Raw genomic sequence first — 24,484 nt, 5'->3', positions numbered from 1 at the left:
TTTCTCCATTATAATAGTACATCTTCTCCCTTTGTAATTAACAAGTAAACTGTGCGATGATACTTTAAGATTATTTTAATATCTTGTTTCAACCTCATTCACCCAATGATTTTAGCATCCACTGGTAATCCCTGCTAATTATTTCACTAGAGGTTAACAATGGTGATTTTCTATGTCCACCATTCCTTATACTTCCTAGCTAGCGTTATTTTACTTAGAAAAAGTTTCCTTCTTCTTCTTTTTAAAAGGGGCCTAGATTCTGTTTTGGAGAAGGCAATGGCACCCCACTCCAGTACTCTTGCCTGGAAAATCCCATGGACGGAGGAGCCTGGTAGGCTGTGGTCCATGGGGTCACTAAGAGTTGGACACGACTGAGCAACTTCACTTTCACTTTTCACTTTCATGCACTGGAGGAGGAGATGGCACCCCACTCCAGTACTCTTGCCTGGAGAATCCCAGGGACGGGGGAGCCTGGTGGGCTGCCGTCTATGTGGTTGCACAGAGTTGGACATGACTGAAGTGACTTAGCAGCATCAGCGGATTCTGTTTAGTGGGGAAAGGTCTTTAGAAAGCAAGAACTGGGTCTACCCACGGCCTTTGCTACTGGGTATCATTGCTTCTAGGCCTCTTCTACGAACAGAATCAGGAAATAGTCAGTTTTTAAAAAATGAATTCACACCTATACCTCCAATTCACATTCACTACCACAACACTGTTCTTTACCTTTCCTCATTCAATATGTGTATCTCCCTTCTCCAAGGTAAAAATATCGCCTATCAACATCAATGTATTATTCATACGCCTTGTCCTATTATACATACAAAAAATAGTTTCAAAATAAACACCACCAATACCACTACCAATTAGAAACCCTAAGTCACGTTTTCTAAGAGTTGTATTTGTTCTTGTAAGAGTGTAAAATATGAGTGTAAAAGTTTACTTATTTTAACAAATTCTGTTAACATACTAATGAGTTTCAAGATAAACTTGAAAACTGGATTTGTGATTCAGTGAAATAAACTGGTAAGTGATTATTTCAATGAAATCAATAAAGGTTTAAGGTAAAATGCATAGCTACAAAAACACAAAAAAGTTAATCTAATTATATCAAGTTGTACATGACAGCCTTTGTCTTCTAGTCCCAAGTGGGACTGTTATTAGCCTAGCCTGTCTATATTTTCTTACAGTGTGTATGTTAGTTGCTCAGTTGTGTTCAACTCTATGCGACCCCAAGGACTGTAGCACACCAGGCTCTTCTGGCCATGAAATGCTCTAGGCAAGAATACTGGAGTGGGTAGCCATTCCCTTCTCCAGGGGATCCTCCCAATCCAGGGATTGAACCCGTGTCTTCTGCATTGCAGACTCTTTTTATGTCTAAGCCACAAGGGAAGCCCACAGTGTTGTTTACTATTCCTTAACAACAGCATTATCTCCATTTCCCTTTTGGAAAACTCATCCTATTGAAAAAAAAGTTTATTTTAAAGGGCTATATCTTGTGTAAATTTAAAATAATATTCATAAAATTTGGTAATTGGCTATACCTAGATTTTTAAAAGTTACTATTCTAAAAGATGGCCTTTATAGAACCACTAATCATTAAGGACCAAAGTCTTCAAAAAAACAGGTTACAAAAGGAACATCAAACAATGTCTGAAAACTTGTGGAAGGTTTTACATAACTTTATGATAAAGACAGGAAAATTACGAAAAAGAAAGAAAGAAAGGAAAAAAGCACAACATACCAACACCAACAGCCCCAAACTGCTGCCCAACTAATGAACTTGGACTGAACTGACTGTACGTCGGCATCCTGCCAAAAGGTCCATAGGAGCCCACCGACTGGAATGAAGAAGTAGATGAACCTAGTGAAGACTGAAGAAAAGATTATGGGTTAATTTATCAGGCTCTAAACGATATGTACATAATGGAAATAAATTTGCATATTTACATTTTAAAGAAAACTATTAAATTATAATTACTAGACACAGAAGTAATTATAACAACTTGCAACATGCATTTAATGTTACAACAGTTGAATAATCTGACTGCAATATTTGATTATATTTGTCAATTATACTTAATGTGATTTATAAATACTTTTTTCTACAATGAACTCTTAGGTTTCATTTTAGAGCACAGTTAGGAAAGAACCAAAGAAAAGTTACCTGAGTAAGTAAACGAACTTTGTTTAAAGAAAAAATATGAGAAAAATAAAATTTCGTTATATCAACAGTACTAAGTTTCAATCTCGTGCTGACATACATAAGGTATCTCACTTTTGATTTTATTCTTTTCAATCTTTAGAGGTATACTATTACATTTATAGGAAAGAGATGCAGAAACAAACTATCGCATACAAAATCATTTACTATTTACATATAGTTGTTGTTATGCTGGGGCTTCCCTGGTGGCTCAGACAGTAAAGAGCCGGCCTACAACGCAGGAGACCCAGACTTGATCCCTGAGTCGGGAAGAGTGCCTGGAGAAAATCCCCTGTTCGGTGCAGGCAACTATTTCTATGAGAATGTCTTTTCTCCCTTCATTTAAGAAGTTTACATTTTCTCAGGGATCTTCATTTGTGGCATGTGGGATGTTTAATTGCAGTATGTAGGATCTAGTTCTCTGACCAGGGATCAAACTCAAGCCCCTTGCACTGGGAGTGTGAAATCTCATCCACTGGATCACCATGGAAGTCCCAGCCATTTCTTAATAAAAAGCTTATCTTGTATTCAGAAAAAACAGTAAATAAATGTTAAAAGGTACTTTCTCTCCCCCCCCCATTTTAATTTTACACAGCACTTAATATTTTCTTTAGGAGTGTTCATTAGGTATTTACTTTTAAAAGCTGGAAGGTACATTCTATGCAAGATAATGCATATACATTCTGTGTATTTTTAACAATCAGTTTTGTGAAAAACTAAGGTTTTTATCACTCGCAGCATAAAAGAGTAAGTTAGAAAAGCCAACAAGCATAATTTAGCACACATTAACAAAGACTTCTGATAAGAAAAAAAGTTGGTAAGAAAACGGATTCAGGAGGAAAGTCACTTGGGGGCCACAAAGCTTTTAATCAGTTATGCCCACAACTGAAAATACTCTTATGTTAACCTGTCTCCTATGCTGCTGCTATAGTAGAAATTCACAGTTTCTATGTATTTCCAATTAACATATAAACGGGTACTATAATGTAAACATCCTCTTTAACTCATAATTTGCAATCTATTAGACATCACATGTTTCTGTTTTTATTAAAATACAAAAATTTTGAAATTTCTCTTAATGAGAAGCCTCAGGATCTTTTTAATACTTTATTACAGAATCGAATATCAGTATATGTTAAAATCCTTTTATGTTTGTGCTATCTGACTATATAAGACTCTATGTACACTATACAAACATATAATGTGATTCAGCATTTTTCCCATTAAACCTAGTAATCATACCTAAGAGTAGCCACCATCACCCTAGTTTGTAAAATGAACCACATGTGAATAATAGAATATCTAATAATAGAATATATGTGAATAATATAGTGGAATGGATCCTGGATTCTGGAGCCAGGATGCCTGGGTCTACTCAAATTATGGCTCTAATTCAATTTCCTCACTTATAAAAGAGAATAACTATAGTACCAAGCTCAGAGAGTGTTGTGAGGTTTGCCTTATTATACGTGCAGTGCTTTTAATAGTGCTTCTCATAAACTCAGAACTCAATAAACATTAGCTACTACTTTGTTACTGCAATCAGAAAATTCTTATGAAAAAAATTAATTCCTGGGTTTCTCTGGTGATCCAGTGGTTAAGATTCCAGGCTTCCACATGGGAACCAAGATTCCCATTTTGTGTGGCACAGCAAAAGAAAAAGAAAAAAAAAATTAATCCCTCAGCTATTTCTTACTCTATTTAGTTCCGATTTATCATCTAAAGAGAGAAACCTGGATGAGAACATCACCCAGTTATTCTGGGTATCTAGGTAACTAGAAAATGGTAATAAGCTACATGAATGTTCAATAGAGAAAATTTAAAAGACTAAAACAAGGAGGTAAAATCCAAGGCTAGTTATGTGTATGAAATTTATTTATACTCCAAGACAGATTTACAATGTTACCTGAACAATAGCTGGGTCCTGAGGCAAAGAACATTGTGGTTTTGGTGGCTCACAAACAGTAAGGTCTTTAATATCACTCCCACGGAATATTATGTATTCAAAGACTTCATCTCGAGGTGGTATTGGACGATCTGTTGGTCTGTCTTCTGTACCAAAGGACCGAACTGGTAAGAAAACAGAGGACATGAGACAGATGTCTACTCACTGTATTCAGGTAGCGCCTCTTAGAGTGCACTGTTCCCAGTACTAAGGAGCAGTCCTTAAATGCCCTCCATGAGAAAGTATTCATTAATTTGTAGCTAAAGTAAAATTCTTTTAAAAGTGGAAAAGAAAGTGGGTTTTGCATAGATTTACATGTATTCGATTTAAAAGACTATCAGTGTTACGAAGATTATATTAGAAAGTATTGTGTTCTCTCTACACTGTTACTTACTTACATCTTTGGTGGTTGTGGTAAGAGGTGCTAAAAAAAGCCCTTTCATTGCTGATTTATTTTTAATGTCCTCATTCAGCAAAATAAAAAACTGGCAACTTGTATGATATTTCCTCTGTGTGTGTGTGGGTGTGTATGTGTGTGTAGTGAATCTTCACTGAGTGAAGATTTTCCCAATCTACAAAAATCCCAAAGTCTGGGAAACTGAGCTTCAGGTTTAAGATAAGACAATGAAAAGAATATCTTCCTTGGTTAGTAACACGTCCTCTAGAAACCAAGTAAAGCCTCTGTCAGCTACTCGGCTCCATGGGACAGCCTGAAATGCCCTAGTTACCTAAAATATCTACCTCATAATTAAATCTGACTAACACTCAGGATGGCATTATTCAAAGTTGAACTGTGACCAGCTGTTTCAGGGTAAACTAGCTAAAAAAAAGATTCTGGAATCCACTGACTCAGATTTTCTGTGAAGAGGATACAGAAATCTCTATCTATATTTTAAATCAATTCCTCAAGATTTCTTATCAATACTAAAGAAATTTCAGGTTCACTATCTTAGGAGACTTCTAAAAATGTTGACATCTCCACAGAAGCGCCAAATAAGAAAGTTTGCCATATCAGATATTATTATTCATTTAAAGAGTATCCTAGAGGAAGCAAACCCCTTAACATTGTGCAAAGTTTTATATTTTTCTACAGAACTTATCCATAGCTAGACTGAAGATAAATATTTCAGCTTACATGCCTTTTTTTAATCCTAAAAATTTTTTGTGGTACTTATGAGACCTTCACGAAAAGATGATGGCATAGTTGTAGGTTTGCAGATGACTATTCTGCCCTATAACTAAAGAAAATTAAAAAGTTAAAATATCCCAAACCAAGAAAATACCTCAAACCTGTACCATAAAACTTTACTAAAAAGTATCATGCAGATACTTTTAGAGTTAGTCCAATCTGGAAGGCCAACTCCAGAATCCATACATAGCATGCTGAGAAATTTTCCCAGGCATACTCCAACTTGATGGATGGGGACACAGATGTGATAAAGGAAAAGATGTAGAATGTCAGAGCTGAAGCTCCCCTCTCTCTCTGGTGGCCAAACAATATTGTATCAGGGCAGAAGTAATAGATATGGTTTTATGTTTTTGTCCTTTAACCAAAAAGAAAGCTAGGAAAATTACAAGTGGATCAATCTCACCCCTAACCTCAGCACCAGCACTATTACCACCACACAAAGTTTTATAAAGTCCCAGACCTTCAAGGTAACAAATCAGCTCATCCTGAAGCTGTGGGCAGGTGGGGTGGGGTTAAAGGTCTACCATCTATAAAACCAAAGAGAAGATCTATTAGGCTATCCAAGGCATAACCATTCAAATTATATCCATATATCCAAAAGAAAGATGAAACAAGAAAATTTCAGAAAGAACTGCTTTATATTCTCAAGAAAAATAAAACTCACATACTGAAAACACATAAAGAAAAAAGAGGTAAGACAAATAGAGCTGCAGAATAAACATAACAAGAACAGTCTGAGAAAGACAACAGAACAAGACAAAATGCAACTAAAGATATAACAAATTTCCTGACACAAGGACCTAAATATGATCAGAAGGTTTCACTGTATTTCCAGGAAAAAAAAAACTTTAGTGCACTATAAGCCATACAGACTTACCCTTTCTACACCAAAATAAAGAACTCACAGAGACAAAAGCATTAAAAAATAAGAGATGGACAATAATATCATTTAAGCGCATAAATGTATGTGACAATTTACCAAGGTGCTAGTGTGCATGCGTGTTCAGTCACTTAGTTGTGTCCAACACTTCACAACCACATGCCTGCCAGGCTCCTCTGTCCATGTAATTTTACAATAAAGAATACTGGAGTGGTTGCCATTTCTTACTCCATTCGCCACCCCGGGATTGAACCCATGACTCCTGCATTGGCAGGCAGATTCTTTACCACTGAAGGTGCTAGGATGGAATGTAAATTTAATAGTTCTGAAAAAGACTACAAAGTTACAAAGTGTTAGAAAAGTTAAGTGAAGTTGCTCAGTCCTGTCTGACTCTTTGTGACCCCATGGGCTGTAGCCTACCAGGCTTCTCAGTCCATAGGCTGTTAAGATGGTATGTATTTCACACCCTAGTCTCACAAAAATTGGGAGATGAAAATAAAAAGCAAAAGAAACATGAAAGGAAATTCATAAATGAATACTCTCAACTTTTACAGTAAGAAGTTACCTAATAAAAGTTTGGGGCAAGTTGATAAATTCACATACAATGGCTTAAAAATTTGTTATTTGAAGTCCTAAAGATAACCCACAATAGAGTTGAAAATTAAAAGCATACTTTCCAAAATGGGATATGAAGAAAATCTTTATCATACAGCAAGAGAGTCAATGCAAAAAATCATGGCAACAGACACCATGAAGAATGATTTGCACACACTAAGAGTTTGAGAAACAGGTTTTAATGATAGAGACTACCTGATCAGATTTTATGTCTTCAAGATAGTTCTTGTAGCATTATAAAGAATAAGTTAATTAGAACAGCAATCAGAAGGGTATATAACAGATATACCTGTATCTGTATATATATATCTGTAAGATAACAGAACAAATGAGAGGTAGTGAAGGCTGAAACCTGGATGCTAAGAGCAGAAAGAGAGAAAGCAGGACAAGAAAAAGTAGAAAATTACCGGTACTATTCTGCTACAAATAATTTTAATACATGAATTAGCTCATGTGCAACTGGCTATTAAGGGAATTATGTCAGTACAGTCAGAAATCACACTGTTTCATCCCTAATTTATTTTAACCTATTTTATTTATTGTATCTTAGGGAGCAGTGACTAAACATAGAAAACCATGTAGGAATAGTGTATGATTCCCTCTCACCCCAAGTTTCCTCCTGGCTCAGTAACCAGTCCTTACTATGTCGTTTTTCCTGATCCTGATGCACTCTTTCCTTGCCTCCAAGCAGCAGACTCAGCTCTTCGTTATACTTTCTTCCACCATGCTACGTTGCTTTTTTTCCCTTTCAAGCTGGCAGACAACTCCACTGTTAGGTATACTTCACCAGCAATTTTGTTAATGTTATCTATTAATTCAATTCTTTTTCTTTTTGGTCACCTCAACCGGCTTGCAGCATCTTAGTTCTCTAACCAGTGATTGAACCCAGGCCTCAGCAGTGAAAGCACCAAGTCCTAACCACTGGACTACCAGAGAATTCCCGATTTTTCTTAATTGCATTGTTGTTGTTTAGTTGCTAAGTCGTGTCTGACTCTTTTGCAACCCCATGGACTCTAGCCCACCAGATTCACTGTGGTAAGAATACACCACATGAGATCTACTCTCTTAACAAAATTCTCAATGTACATCACAGAATTGCTAATTTCAAACAAAATTACAGCAGAGCTCTACAACTTTATCACCTTGCTTAATTGAGACTTTATGCCCACTGAACCACAACGCTTTTTCCCCTACCCCTAGCAACCACCATTCTCAGTATTTTTTCTTCTGTGACTTGGAAGATAAAGTGAAAAAGGAAGCAGAGGGTCAGTTTGGAAGTTACGGGTCAAGTGATGGTGAAAAGGTACCTAAAAAGGTCAAAATAGAACATGATTTATTAAATGTAATTTCTTACTCAGAATCTACAACTCTGTCCACATTTTTCCCCCCCAAAATAGACTGCTATATTATTTGTAACATCAAAAAGTTAGGTAAACATATAATAACATTAAACATGCTATGCATGAGGCAGATTATATAAATATTAATTTCAAAAGATTACAACTATTAAAAATAAATACATAGGTGTGAGGGGCATTATGCAAGATGGTGGAGTAAGAAGATCCAGGAATGGTCCCTCCACCCAAACAACTACTGGGCTGGCAAACAATCTGAACAAACCATTTTGGAATTATGGAGTCTAATCAGATGCCTGTAGAATCCAAGTGAGCACCTAATGAAGAAAGAGGTCGGTAACTTTTGGTGAATTCTGGCATTTTCCAGAGTGGCTGGCTATTACCATTCATCATCTCCCATCTCTGTAAAAGGCAGCTATGGGGATAGTAGCCCATGTTTTTGGCTAGCTTGCTGGTGCCATGTGGGGAACAGGGATCTTGTCCTCCTAAAAATTAGGGTTGTATGCTATGATCTACCTAAAAATTCACTGAGAAGCCAGCCAGAGAGGTTGACCATTGTTTTAACCCTCAAGGGCAGGGCATAACTGACTTCCTTAGTAGTACTGGAGAAGGCATTTAAAAGATTTAAATCCCCCTCAGCAACAGCAAATGTATATTACTTTACATTGCACATAGAACACTCTTCACAACAGACCAAATTTTAGGCCAAATCAACTGTCAATAAATTGAAAAGGATTGAATTTTATGAAGTATCCTCTTTGACTAAAACGGAAATGAGGCTAGAAATTAGTAATAGAAATTAGAAAATCACAAGTATTTGGAAATTAAACAACTGACTCATAAAGAACCAATAAGACAAAAAAGATACCACTAGGGAAATTAAGGAAAAATTTGAATGGCTGATTCATGTTGAGGTTTGACAGAAAACAACAAAATTCTGTAAAGCAATTAACCGTCAACTAAAAAATAATTTTTTTTAAAAAAAGAAAGAAAAAACTTGAAGACAAATGGAAAAGAAAACACCACCTGCCAAAATTAAGGGATATAAAGAATGCCATATGCAAGAAAGAAATTTATAATTATAAATGCTATATTTTAAAAATCTCAAATCATCTATTAAGAAACTAGAGGAATTTGCCTGTGGTCCAGTGGCTAAGACTCTGTGCTCACAATGCAGGGGGCCCAGGTTTGATCCCTGGTCAGGGAACTAGAACCCACATGCCACAACTAAGAGTTTGCATGCCGCAACTAAAGATCGAAGAAACCGAGTGTTGCAACTAAAACCCAGTGCACTCAAAGAAAGAAAGAAAAAAAAGAAGAAAGAAATCAGAAAAAGAGCAAACTAAGCCCAAATCCAGCAGAAAGAAGGAAGGAAATAATAATACTAAATTCAAGCAAAGAAAAACAACACAGCAAACAGAGACACAGAATCATTAAAACCAAAAGTTGGTTCTTTGAAAAGATCAATAAAATAAGACAAAACTTTAGCTAGTCTAGACTAAGGAAAAAGATGAGGAAATATAACTAAAGTCAAATGAAAGCAAAAACATTACTACCAACCTTACACAGATTAAAAAACTTACAGGAGAATACTACAAACTACTGTGTGCCAACAAAATAGATAATCAAGACAAAAAAGAAAAATTTCCAGAAACATACAAATTACCAAAACTGACTCAAGAAGAAACAGAAAATCTTAATAGATCTTTAACAAGTCCAACAAGAGACTGGGCTAGTAGTCAAAACCCTCCAAAGAACCAGGACCAGGCTTCACTGGTGATACAAAGTTTCACTGGTGAATTTTACTAAACATTTTAAGAATTAACATCAATCTTATTCAAACTCCTCCAAAAAACAGAAGAAAAAGGAATATTTCCTAACACATTCTATGAGGCCAGCATTATCTTGATACCAAGGTCAGACAAAGTACCGTAGAAAACTACATGAAAATCTCTTAGGAATACAGACACAAAATTCCTCAACAAAATACTGGCAGACTGAATCAAACAGTACATCAAAGGGACCATACTTCATGACAGTATAGTCCCTCTGACTAACTGTGCTGGCTAGGACTTCTAGTACATTGCTGTGTAACAGTGGTGGAAGTGGACAACCTTATCCTGTTTCTCTTCCTAGGGGAATGTTTTCTGTCTTTCACCATTGAATATGATGCTGGCTATCATGGAGTAGACTTCTGAAAGTCCCTTGGACTGCAAGGACGTCAAACCTCTATTCATGCAATTCTCCAGCCAAGAATACTGGAGTGGGTAGCCATTCCCTTCTCCAGGGGACCTTCCCAACCCAGGGATTGAAGCTGGGTCTCCTGCACTGCAGGCAGATTTTTAACAATCTGAGTCACCAGAGAAGCCTATATAAATAGGTTTTCGTCTCTAGCTTCTGACCAGAGCTCCAAAACTTCTGTAATTTCCTAAAAGATAAATGTACTAAGGGCATCTTATGTTCTAAAGTTTGGTCTTTGACCTGGGTTTCTGACACAGAGCTCCTAAATCTCTTGGAATTTCCTGGGTGATATCAGAGCATCACCCAGGAACTATGGATGGAGGTTTGTAACACTGTACAAGAGGTGGTGACCAAAACCATCCCCAAGAAGAAGAAACGCAAAAAGGCAAAATGGTTCTCTGAAGAGGCCTTACAAATAGCTGAGAAAAGAGAAGCGAAAGGCAAAGGAGAAAAGGAAAGATATAACCATTTGAATGCAGATTTCCAAAGAACAGCAAGGAGAGATAAGAAAGCCTTCCTCAGCGATCAATGCCAAGAAATAGAGGAAAACACTAGAGATCTCTTCAAGAAAATAAGAGATAACAAGGCAACATTTAATGCAAAGATGGGGACAATAAAGGACAGAAATGGTATGGACCTAACAGAAACAGAAGACATTAAGTGGCAAGAATATACAGAGTGTGTTAGTTGCTGAGTCGTGTCCAACTCTTTGTGACCCCATGGACTGTAGACCACCAGGCTCCTCGGTCCATGGAGTTCTCCAGGCAAGAATATTGGAGTGGGTTGCCACTTCCTTCTCCAGGGGACCTACCTGAACGAGGGGTTGAACCCAGCTCTCCTGCATTGCAGGCAGATTCTATACCATTTGAGCCACCAGAGAAGCCCCCAATGTATCTGGTATAATGGAAGACTATTTAGCCATAAAAAGGAATTAAGTTCTGAAATACACTACAATATGATGAACCTTAAAAACACACTAAGTGAAAGAAGTCCGTCACAAAATATCTCGTATTATGATTCCATTTACCTGGCGTCAGGAAATCCACTGAAATATAAAGCAGATTAGTGGCCACTATGGGCTGGGGAAGGGGAAATGAGAAATTAAAGTAAGTGTCCTTCAAACTGTGGGCAGAACACAGAAGAACTACACAAAAAAGATCTTCATGACCCAGATAACCACGATGGAGTGATCACTCACCTAGAGCCAGACATCCTGGAATGCGAAGTCAAGCGGGCCTTAGGAAGCATCACTACGAACAAAGCTAGTGGGAGTGATGGAATTCCAGCTGAGCTACTTCAAATCCTAAAAGATGGTGCTGTGAAAGCGCTGCACTCAATATCCCCGCGAATTTGGAAAACTCAGCAGTGGCCACAGGACTGGAAAAGGTCAGTTTTCATTCCAATCCCAAAGAAGGGCAATGTCAAACAGTGCTCAAACTACAGTATAATTGCAGTCATCTCACATGTTGGCAAAGTAATGCTCAAAATTCTCCAAGTCAGGCTTCAACAGTACATGAACCGTGAACTTTCAGATGTTCTAGCTGGATTTAGAAAAGGCAGAGGAGCAGAGATCAAATTGCCAACATCCGTTGAATCATAGAAAAAACAAGAGAATTCCAGAAAAATATCTATTTCTGCTTAATTGACTATGCCAAAGCCTTGACTGTGTGGATCACCACAAACTGGAAAATTCTGAAAGAGATGGGAACACCAGACCACCTAACCTGCCTCCTGAGAAATCTGCATGCAGGTCAAGAAGCAACAGTTAAACTGGACATGAAACAATGGACTGGTTCCAAATTAGGAAAGGAGTGTGTCAAGGCTGTATACTGTCACCTTGTTTATTTAACTTATATGCAGAGTACTTGATAAGAAGCTGGACTGGATGAAGCACAAGCTGGAATCAAGACTGCAGGGAAAAATATCAACAACCTCAGATATACAGATTACACCATCCTTACAGCAGAAAGTTAAGAGGAACTAAAGAAACTTAATGAAAGTGAAAGAGGAGAGTGAAAAAGCTGGCTTAAAACTCAATATTCAAAATACAAAGATCATGGAATCTGGTCCCATCACTTCATGGCAAATAGATGGGGAAACAGTGACAGGCTTTATTTTCTTGGGTTCCAAAATCACTGGAAACGGTGACTACAGACATGAAATTAAAAGATGCTTGTTCCTTGGAAGAAAAGCTATGATCAACCTAGTCAGCATATTAAAAAGCAGAGACATTACTTTGCCAACAAAGGTCCATCTAGTCAAAGCTATTATTTTTTCAGTAGTCATGTATGGATGTGAGAGTTGAACCATAAAGAAAGCTGAGCGTCAAAGAATTGATGCTTTTGAACTGTGGTGTTGGAGAAGACTCCTGAGAGTCCCTTGGACAGCAAGGAGATCAAACCAATCAATCTTAAAGGAAATCGGCCCTAAATATTCATTGGAAGAACTGATGTTGAAGCTCCAATACTTTGGCCACCTGATGAGAAGAGCTGACTTATTTTCTGGAAATGACCCTGATGCTGGGAAAGACTGAAGGCAGGAGGAGAAGGGGACAACAGAGGATGAGATGGCTGGATGGTATCACTGACTCAATGGACTTGTGTTTGAGTAAACTCTGGGAGTTGGCGATGGACAGGGAGGCCTGGTGTGCTGCAGTCCACTGGGTCTCAAAGAGTCGGACACAACTGAACGACTGAACTGAACTGATGGTTACACAACACTGTGACTAGATTAAATCCTACATTTTATAATGGTTAATTTTATGTTACATGATTTTTACTTCAACACTCACACTGACTTCCCTGGCAGCCCTGCACTTCCACTGCAGGGGTGTAGATGCCATTCCTGGTCTCCCAGGTTGAGGAACTAAGGTCCCACATGCCTTGAGGTGAGGCTAAAAACAAAAATGAAACACACACACACACCCCTACAAATACAGCAGTAAGAGAATACACAAAATGACAGTAATAGTTGGAATACAATGCTGAAACTAGGAGAAGTTGTCCTCTATCTTCTTAACTTCACGTTGTTACATTGCTTTAGTAAGTATTCTAGTTTTTCTTATTTCCCAAAATAGAAAAGTTCACATTTTAGGCTAACGTTCAAAAGAGTGGGAAGTAGGGAAAGTATTTTTTTCCTGCATTAGTCTTAAAAGAATATAATAAATTCCCCACTTCTGGCTATAAATAGCAAAGATTTATTAATAGAAACGCATCCCATGATACTGTATTTTTTTTAATAAAAAAAGAAATAGGGTCAAAGTTCTGGCAAAATCATTTTTCTAAAATATCTCTATCTCTAGATCAAGGCAAATTCAAACATACACTAATGTCAAACTTGGTTCACAGTGTATTAATACCCACATGCATGCATACTCAGTCACTGAATCGTGTCCCTATGGACTGCAGCCTGCCAGGCTCCTCTGTCTACGGGATTTCCTAGGCAAGAATACTGGAATGGGATGCCATTTTCCTTTTCCAGGGGATCTTCCTGTCACAAGGATAGAACTCACTTCTCCTGCATTAGTAGGCGGGTTTTTTTTACCACTTAGCCACCAGGGGAAGACCCTTAATACCCACACATATAGTCAAAGTACACAACAAGAGGGAAGAGCTATAGTGACCAAATTCCCAATACAGTATCTCCATTATAAAATACCAAAGCTTTGTTAAGTTTAAATATGATAAATATATCCATAGTTGACCTGCCTCTTGAGAAACCTGTATACACGTCAGGAAGCAACAGTTATAACTGGACATGGAACAGCAGACTGGTTCCAAATAGGAAAAGGGGTATGTCAAGACTGTATATTGTCATCCTGCTTATTTAAATTATATGTAGAGTACATCATGAGAAACGCTGGGCTGGAGGAAGCACAGCTGGAATCAAGATTGCCGGGAGAAATATCAATAACCTCAGATATGCAGAGGACACCACCCTTATGGCAGAAAGTGAAGAAGAACTAAAGAGCTTCTTGATGAAAGTGAAAGAAGAGAGTGAAAAAGTTGGCTTAAAGCTCAACATTCAGAAAACTAAGATCATGACATCCAGTCCCATCACTTCATGGCAAATAGATGGGGAAACAGTGGCTGACTTTATTTTTCTGGGCTCCAAAATCACTGCGGATGGTGATTGCAGCCATGAAATTAAAAGACGCTTGCTCCTTGGAAGGAAAGTTATGACCCACCTAGACAGCATATTAAAAAGCAGAGACATCTCTTTGCCAACCAAGGTCCGTTTAGTCAAGGCTATGGTTTTTCCAGTAGTCATGTATGGATGTGAGAGTTGGACTATAAAGAAAGCTGAGCACCAAAGAATTGATGCTTTTGAACTGTGGTGTTGGAGAAGACTCCTGAGAGTCCCTTGGACTGCAAGGAGATCCAACCAGTCCATCCTAAAGGAGATTAGTCCTGGGTGTTCACTGAAGTTCACTGGGACTGATGTTGAAGCTGAAACTCCAATACTTTGGCCACCTGATGCAGAGAGTTGACTCATTTGAAAAGACCCTGATACTGGGAAAGATTGAGGGCAGGAGGAGAAGGGGACAACAGAGGATGAGATGGTTGGATGGCATCACCGACACAATGGACACGGGTTTGGGTAGACTCCAGGAGTTGGCGATGGATCGGGCGCCTGGTGTGCTGTAGTTCATGGGGTCGCAAAGAGTCGGACATGACTGAACTGAAATGAAATGTAGTTGGCACCATCAAAATGACATTAATATTTTCCAAAAGCCTCAACTTTTGGACACAAACTAAAAATTTTAAGTTAGGCTCTGATACTGATTGATAAACAAGAGAAACAAGTCTCCTGGATACTAAACTGTGACAGCAATAAACAAAAGGTTGATTATTCAAGAAATGTCCAAAAGTAAGTTGGGAAACTAAGTTCAAATGGAAATCCATAATAACATTTATGAAGTAGTCTTAAAATTAAAATTCCTCTCAAGTATCAATTGTAAGACCTGGCCCCAATCACTCATCCAAACACAAGTTCAAACCAAGCTCATTATTTCCATACACAGACCAAGTTTTCTGTCCTCCACCAAAGCTCCTCCCCACACGTGACCTATCCTAAATTTCAAGCTTAGATACTACTTATATTCATCATAGTTCTGCAGAGAAACAGAACCAACAGAATGCACATATATAGACACAAGACTTAAGAAATTGGCTCATGTGAAAATCCAAAATGTGCAGAGTAGGCCAGCAGGCTGGAGACCTGGAGAAGAGTTGCAGTTTGAGTCCAAAGGTGGTTTGCTGGTAGAATTCTTTCCTTCTGGCTCAGAGGAGGTCAGTCTTTGTTCTATTAGGACCTTCAACCTGACTGGATGAGGCCCACCCACATCCCACATCATGGGGAAGCAAATATGCTTTACTTAAAGTACAATAATTTAAATATTAATCTGGTTTAAAAAAAAAAAAGCCTTCAGAAACATCCAGAATATCTGACCAAATATCTGGGCACTGTGGCCTGGCCACAGGTGGGCTTCCCTCATGGCTCAGAGGGTAAAGAATCCGTCCGCAATGCAGGAGACCTGGTTAGATCCCTGGGTTGGGAGGAGGGCATGGCAACCCACTCCAGTATTCTTGCCTGGAGAATCCCCATGGACAGAGGAGCCCAGCGGGGTACAGTCCATGGGGTCGCAAAGAGTCGGACAGGCAAAGTGACATGACACCAGCTACCACACAACCCCCAGCAATACTCCCAGGTGCTGCTGACATATTCTTCCTTTAAAAATCATTCAGCCTTCTACCTCTGTATCTAGTGACCTCTTTTAAAACCGAAAGATCTTCAGGACGAAGATTTGTATCCCTGCAATTAACACAAGTAGCTAACACAGTGCCCTGAATAGTGCTGACATTTGAATATTTCTTGAATAAATTTCACAGTGGAAAAAGCTATTAAGTAAGCTATTTCCAAAATTACTGAGCACTGTTTAATACCAAAGGAATTGAATTAAACTACACAATAAACCTACTTAGAATAAAATGGGAAAATGACTATTTACAGCAAAAAGAAGTAACAGCTGGACATCAATAGGATGGGAAAACAGAAAGCACAGCACATGGATTAAAAAAAAAAATCCAGCATATAAGCATCAAATGGGGGTTGGGGGGAAGTGCTGAAAAGCTACATTTGGGGGCTTCCCTGGTGGTCCAGTGGTTATGAATCTGCCTTACAATGCAAGGGACATCGGTTCAATCCCTGATCTGGGAATATCCCACATGCCATGGAGCAACTAAGCCCATGGGCCCAGAGTTCACGCTCCACAAGAAAGTAGCCTCTGCTCATTGCAACTAGAGAAAGTCTGTGTGTAACAACAAAGACCCATCACAGCTAAAAAAAAGTAAATCTAAAAACAAACAAACAAAAAGCTCCACTTGGTATTTTTATTTTCCTTACATTTATCTTTAAGTACAGTTCTTAGTGCATATCCAGTATGCTATACAAACTCTTGCTGAAACTATTTGATACACTACATATCTGGAATAAGCTGTTATATAAGGGTTTAACACAAGGTTTAATTAAATATTAAAAGATCTTCATTTATTAAACTATCTCTTCTACAACACAGTACGCACAGACCCTGAGAGCAGGATAGTGGTAAATAGGCTCCGGATTTTTTTTTATTTGGGTGAGGAGATTTAAAATATAAGATCCCACAGGGCTGCTCTCTGAATCATGTCACAGCTTGTAGCTGCAAGCCTCCACTTTTTGCACACCTTGTACTCTCTGCTTTGGTCCATTCTTCACCGTTATCCACACTACTTTCTGTTAGGGACTAATACTGCACTAAATAAAATCATCTGTCTCTGGTCTCTGTAATCCCTTCTTGTACGTACTTCAGACCTGTCCTCCCCAACAGACTTGACTATTGACCTCTCTGTAGTATTCTCAATCTCTTCAGCGCTGTCACATGCTAGTCACTGGTGACTCTAAGATAACAGAGTTCATGGTCCAGATAACTTTCCTCTCACCTTTTCAAACATATTCTTAAAACCAACTCCTTATCACTTAATTCTAAAAGTGAAAGTAAACTCCTCTTTGACTAAAAAGACTCCAAATGATCTCATCCTTTTCATTAATACATTTCATATCTTCACTCATTTTCTCCCCTCTTCCTCAGTTTTGGGGGAAGAAAGACTTCTACATTTCTTTCAGCCCAATGTCACCTTCCATGATTATAGATTTGAGACCTTGCAACTTCACTTGCTTCCTCCCAGTGGATTATTAATATGTGCAGATTTACTCAAGACATATCTTTCTTTGTTCAACCATTAGCACTTCAGACTGAGTACAAGGAAATAATGACTAGACTAAGAATTCAGAAAGAGTGCCATGAAGAGAGAATACTTAAACCAAAAGGCACTTTGATAATTCAGATGGTGATGCAAAACAACAGCAGTGGTAATGCAAAACACAAAAATTAGGACTTTTTTGAAATGGCAAACAGGAGAGATGCTGAAACAGTTCTATAAAGCAAAAGTATGCATCACCAGCTCGATGGACATGGGTTTGGGTGAACTCTGGGAGTTGGTGGTGGACAGGGAGGCCTGGTGTGCTGCAGTTCATGGGGTTGCAAAGAGTCAGACATGACTGAGTGACTGAACTGAATTATTAATACTTATTATTACATATTAACTTACTTATTATTAATACTATTACTAATCTGAGAGAATAAAATATCCTCAATACCGTCTTCATTTATCATAGTGTCCTTTTCTATAAAATGTCAAGTTCAAAAAAAAAAAATAATAAAATGTCAAGTTCAACCACACATTTTCTGACGAAGGAGACTTTTCAGAAATAATAATCCTTCATGTTATCAACAGTTAATTTGTTAAGTACAAAGGACACAAGGGGGGAAAGATGCTGAAAAATAGTCTATAGCAAAAAATAAGAAAAGTTTGCTAAGCACAAAAAGAAAACAGAAGATAAACTGCAAACACAGAAGATGCAATATACGGTTTCTGACTAGGGTAATTGGGGAAGGCTTTGAAGGGGTGAGGCTACTCAAGTAGCATCTAGAAGGATAAAGCTGATTCCCTCTTGCTCCTTTCCTAATTTTGGTGGCTAGGAATCATTATAGGTACCGTCATTCAATATTGTCAGCTCAAATTGTCCCTCACTCACAATTTTTGCACAATGCTGTCAGCATAAAGATCCTACAGCTGGACTCTGACAAATCACTTTATTGGCTAAAAACTTTCCAGGGCTCCTTACAACCACCTGATAGCTCAGTTGGTAAAGAATCCGCCTGCAATGCAGGAGACATGGGTTTGATCCCTGGGTTGGGAAGATCCCGTGGAGGAGGGAACAGCTACCCACTCCAGTATTCTGATCTGGAGAATTCCATGGACTGTATAGTCCATGGGGTTGCAAAGAGTTAGACACGCCTGAGCAACTTTCACTTTTACTTTACAACCAACCAAGAAAAACTCAGACTTGTTAGCGTGCTATTCAAATGACAAACTGAATAAACTAAGATAAATGGAGCAGGGGAAGAAAAATAAAAGGGGAGGGAGGGCTTGAGTGTTATTTGACACATTTTCATTGGGACTTGAGCCTTCCAGAGCTTTGGCTCTCTTTCCTTTGTGACTTTGTTCTCAATCTGTTGCTTTGTCCAGTTCTTCAATAGCCATCTAAGGAGTAAGGGAAGAACATTCCAGTCAAGGGCCCAAATCTGAAGGAACTTGGCTGACCTGAAGACCTAAATGATAACTAGCGTGGTCCAACCTTTAAGCAAATTGCATAGTGTTGTGGCTGGTCAGGACAAGAGTCTGGGACTTTGCGTGTTCACTTTTCTGACAGACTGCAAAACTCCCCGTGACCTAGGATTGGACACTTCTTCCTAGACATCCTCTTCCTGTGGCTAACTGTGACTATCTGTCAGGCCCTACCTTAGCTGCTGAGTCCTCAAGAACCTTGTCTCTGTGGCTCTTTGATTTCCTAGCACATAGCACAGGGTCTAACATGTAGTCATAAAAGGTGCTCGGCAATTCTCCTGATTGGATATAGTAAGCTCCAGGCACGTGCAAGCTTCCCTTATGCCCCCTGTGCTCCATGCTGTCTTTGGCGTGGTAGGTACCTCTGCTCCTAAATGTACTGAGGTTTCTCCAGAATCTCGTTTACCCTCACCAGAGTTCCAGGATCAGAGAGAAGAAGCTATCCAGATGTGGGAAATGCCAAAGGGGCTTTGGAAAACTGACCACTGTTGAAACAAATTTCAAGTTAATCTTCCAGTTCTAACCTCTATCTTCACCCAATTACTATAGTCCTTGTTTTCATTGCATATGATGCTGCCAATTCCTAAGACTTTTAGTTTGGGTGCAAATCAGGTTTACTTCTTGGCTTTACCCACTGCCTCCTTAGTCTGCAGCTAAATTCTGCTAAGAAGATATTTAAACTCAAAAGACAAAAACTTTTTTTTCACCCTTCAAAATTTTGTTGCTGCTGTCCCCTCTCCAAATCTACTTTGTCTTTTATGGGTTTACGTGTTTTAAAAAATGCCTTCTCATGTAGTTTTAGTTAAGACGTATAAACAGGAAGAAAAAGGAAAAGCATGTCCAATTTGCAGTCTAAATTTAGCCTCAACCCTCTAAGCTGCTTTGTTGGGTATTCTTCCTTATGGTTGGTTTTGTATTTTAATCTCCAGAAGATATAACCAACAGACAGAGATATAAAAATATTTTAAAAAGGAAATTAATTAAAAATAACTTCATCCAATAGTAGTTAAAAAATAAAACAAAAAACACAGGAGTGAAAGAGAAACTAATCTGAGAGTTAGACAAAGAGAGCAAATTTACTAGGTTAAAGAAAGTTGAGTCTTCAGATTTACAAGGCCCACTGAAACCACTCAGGAAAAATACACGCCAGTGTGGCAACATTTCTAAACTCTAAGAACATCCAGAGAGAAAAATGAGAATCAAATTGGCATCAGCAACACCAGAATGTTAGAATACAATAATCCAATAATTTAAAATGTCCATATGAAAAAACAATCTGAATTCATAATAATAGCCAATCAAGCAATCAAGAAAAACACAGGTTCACTAAGAAAATTCGCCACCCATACATCCCCCCTTTTTTTTAATGACAAAGATGCACTTATGCAAAACTGAGGGGAAAAGAACCAACTAAGAAGTCAACGTGGTAAACAAGAAACAGGAACCCCTGCATGTCTCTGAATAGACTGGATAGAGATAATGCAAAGTAGTAAAGTAGCAGAGGTGGTTAAGAAGTAAAATTCTGCATATATCCTGGAATTAGTTGACAAGATCAGAAACATGTACTGTGAGAGAAATTTAAGGATGACGCAAAGATTTTTTTATCTTAACCAACTAAAAGAATAAGCTGTCATTCAATTAGAAGGAAAGGACTAGATGAAAAAATAGGTTTGGGACATACTGAATGGGAGGTGCCTAGTAGACATCCTTCCAGGTGGAAATATTAAGGAAGCCAATGGATACACAAACCAGGAGTCTGCAGGAGAGGTGCAGGATGGAGATAATAATCTACAGACAGCATCTGAAGTCATGAAATTCAGAACGAAATCAAGAGAAGAGTGCACATGATAAAACAAGGAAATAATCTGTAAACAACACAAAAGAAAAAAGAGGAAGAATAAGAGAGTGAAGATGTGAACTAAGCCCTGGCATCCTCCAACAATGGGAGGATTAGGAGTTGAAGAATCACAAAGGAGACAGTGAGGTCTAAGAGAAAACTAGGATGACACCAAGTGAAAAAATGGTTAGAAGCAAGAGAGATCGATTGTGCAGTATATTGCTGATCAGTCAAGTAGACTGAGGCTAAGAACCAGCCACTGAATTTGGCAACATGGAAATCTTTGGCAACCTTGATACAGACAACTTCTTCAAGGAGTTTCGGTGTAAATGGAAGGAGAGAGATGGGGCAGTAGATAGAAAAGAGTAACTGCATTAAGAATAGCACTGTTTTTGTTATTGCTGCTGCTGCTGTTTTTAAGGTGGGTGAAATAACGGCATATCTGTGAGTAGACTGAAGGGTCTGGTAGAGAAGGAGAAACTGAATATGCAGGAGAGGCTGTTGGAGCAATGTCCTTGAATCATCAAGAGGGGATGAAACCTACTGCACAAATGCATGGGTGGCCTTAGGAGAGAACAGTTTATCTAAACAGAGAAAAGGAGAGGTTTGGGACAGATGCAGGTTACTGGGTACATGTGGGATGAGTTGAGCAAAACTCTCTTCTGTTTACTATTCTCTCCTCAAATAAATAAGCAGCAAGGTTCACAGGCTGAAAGTGAAAATGAGGGAAGAGATGATAGAAGTCTGAGGAAAACAAGGAATGGAATGGTCATGTACAAAACCGGAATGAATGGACTAAGAATATATAATATATATAATATATGGGAAGTAACCACGACTTCTGGGCTTAGTGAACATAAATGTACAGTCAAACTGGCCAGCATGTCTGTGCTGATATCATCAGGGCTGTGAAGTTTGTACAAGAAAGTGTGGGGGGTGGGGGGGGGGAGAGGGTTGACAGTATAAGCTCTGTTCTGACTGTAACAACTCCTCATGGAATTAAAACAGGTGGTAAAGCTATAAGGAGAGTGTAGGTCAATGAAAGGTAGTAAGTTCAACAGACTGTAGGCTACAGCAGATCTGAATGACTGATGAAGATGGGTTACCTAGACAAAGATGGAGATAGTGGTTGGAAATAACAATGAGAAAGCTACTCTATTAAGCACTGTAACAAACTAGTTCACTTCTGGTATTATCTCATTTAATTCTGAGAATGCACGTCATTATCCTTACCTTAAAATATAAAGTTAAAGCTGAGATTAAATTACTTGTCCAAGGTCACTACTAAGTTTTCCAACTGGCCTTTTAGGTCACATTTGCTTCCAAAAACAAACACTCCACAACACTAGAATAAATCTTTGTGAGTAAAATACTTCACAGCCTAACTCACACTTGATCCATTAAAAATTTTACTTCACTGATATCCAGTTTTTAAAATGGCTAACTGAAGTACTACTTTAAAGTATCACAGAGAAAATAAAATGTAAATTGCTCCTATAGAGAGCACCTTCTTTCATGGAGTAATAAATTCAAGTTAAACCATCTACAGTTACTGCTATTACTACTTTGGCACTGAGTTAAATACAAAACTCTTGCTATGTCACACGGGTAAGATCTCTTTACTCTCACTATTTCTTTTCTTCTACTATTATTTTCTTCAGGCTTTAAGTTGTTTTCTTTACTTCCAATTCAGACAGTCATGTCTTGGGACATCACTGATGGTCCAGTGGCTTCCCTGAGTGCCCAATGCAGGGAGGCTGGGTTTGACCCCTGGTTAGGGTACTAGATCCCACATGCCACAATTAAAAACCCTGCAGACTGCAAAGAAGACTGAAGATCCTGGTGCAGCCAAATAAAAAAAAATAAATATTTTTAAAAAAAGAAAGAAAGAAAAAGAAAGCCATGGCTTTTCTTACTCTACTGGAAAATGTACAGTTAGTTTCTGGCACCTGACCTGAGACTCTCAGAATTACCAAGAATTTCTGTGGACTATGCAACAACAACAAACTGTTTCCAAGGCTCCAAGTTCTGGCAATCTCACTAAACAGGGCAACCAAAAGAAACTGCAGCATTAAATTTCCCTAGATCTTTGCTGTTCCCAAGTAGTGATTTTGTGAATTGCTAGATTCAGATCCCCAAATCAGAGAGAAGGCAAGAAATCAATAAAGCACTTCACAGGCATTTCATCCAGTACAAGCTCTCCCACTCTCTCTGGAGTTTATGACTATGTGGATAATTAACAATCAAGAGGTGAGTAAGCTATGCCAATGGGAAATATAAACCATTACCAACTTACCCACTTTTATATTCCTCCACCAATCACTTCATTCTCTAAGAACAAACTGTTTGTTTTAAAAGCGGCTGGCTTATAAAATTATTCTTCCTCACAAAGTCTCTTTTCCTAATTCAATGGCAACATGATTTTCATTTTAAGGGTTTATTAACCAGGTACAGTTAGCTAAAGGCATGTTAGATATGAATTTTACTCACGTTAGTCTATTTAGTCTATTTTGGCCACCTGAAGAACTGACTCATTGGAAAAGACCCTGACGCTGGGAAAGATTGAAGGCAGGAGAAGGGGACAACAGAGGATGAGATGGGTTGGATGGCATCACCAACTCAATGGACATTAGTTTGAGCAAGCTCCAGGAGATGGTGATGGATAGGGAACTGGCATGCTGCAGTCCATAGGGTCGCAGAGTCACGACTGAGTGACTGAACTGAACTGAGTCTATTTTACTTAAATACTTTAAAAATCCACATATATAATGCTTATAAAGGTATGTGAGTTTCCTCCAACTTTGAGATTTCCACAATGAGAAACCTTCAAAAGCTGTAAGTATCCTTTCATTTATTCAAATATTTATCAAGGGTCTGCTCTGAGCCTGGCACTATTCCAGCTGCTGAGGACAGAGCAATGAATGAGACAAAACCCATGCCTTTACAAAGCTTCCATTCTGTGGGGAATCTCTTGGTATCCAGGATCTATTATGTGTTTGGGTGTCATATTCACAAATACAAGTGCATGTACAATTGGAAGCATCCTACAGCCTACTGATGCACATCATCACTTGCAGTTCCCTCAAACAATCTGAACTGATTCTTCCTTTAATTAAATGAAAATTATAATTGAGCTTGAGCCATAAGGTGAAAAACTGTCTCCCCAATAATGTCATTTATATCATGCATGTCTTAAGATTTTATCCTGGACTTCTCTGGTGGTACAGTGGATAAGAATCTGCCTGGTTTGGGAAGATTCCACATGTCACAGAGCAACCAAGCCCATATGCCACAATTACTGAGCGTGTGCTCTGGAGCCTGTGAGCTGCAACTACTGAAGCCCATGCACCTCGAGCTTGTGCCCTGCAACAAGAGAAGCCACTGCAATGAGAAGCCCATGTAGTACTGTTCGCAGTACCTGGAGAAAGCCCGTGCACAGAAAGACCCAGCACAGCCAAAAGAAAAAAGATTTTATTCTCTTATATTTCCATTC

General features: G+C 38.5%; 1 protein-coding gene across 6 annotated transcripts in view; it reads right to left on the bottom strand.

Moving 5' to 3' along the window:
- The window catches only part of LSM14A (LSM14A mRNA processing body assembly factor), a 53,267-nt gene that overhangs the window by 24,254 nt on the left and 4,529 nt on the right, over positions 1 to 24,484 (bottom strand). For all 6 annotated transcript variants that reach the window (XM_043435238.1, XM_043435240.1, XM_043435242.1 and 3 more), the window contains exons 2-3: positions 4,107 to 4,270; positions 1,742 to 1,871 (exon numbers count right to left, since the gene is read on the bottom strand). In XM_043435238.1, coding sequence (XP_043291173.1) covers positions 1,742 to 1,871; positions 4,107 to 4,270 — 294 coding nt within the window. The remainder of the gene's footprint in view (positions 1 to 1,741; positions 1,872 to 4,106; positions 4,271 to 24,484) is intronic.

This window comes from Cervus canadensis, chromosome 18 (assembly GCF_019320065.1).
Source record: "Cervus canadensis isolate Bull #8, Minnesota chromosome 18, ASM1932006v1, whole genome shotgun sequence".
Lineage (NCBI taxonomy): Eukaryota > Metazoa > Chordata > Mammalia > Artiodactyla > Cervidae > Cervus > Cervus canadensis.
The sequence above is the reverse complement of the archived record's forward strand: the minus strand, read 5'-3'. Positions and strand labels throughout refer to the sequence as shown.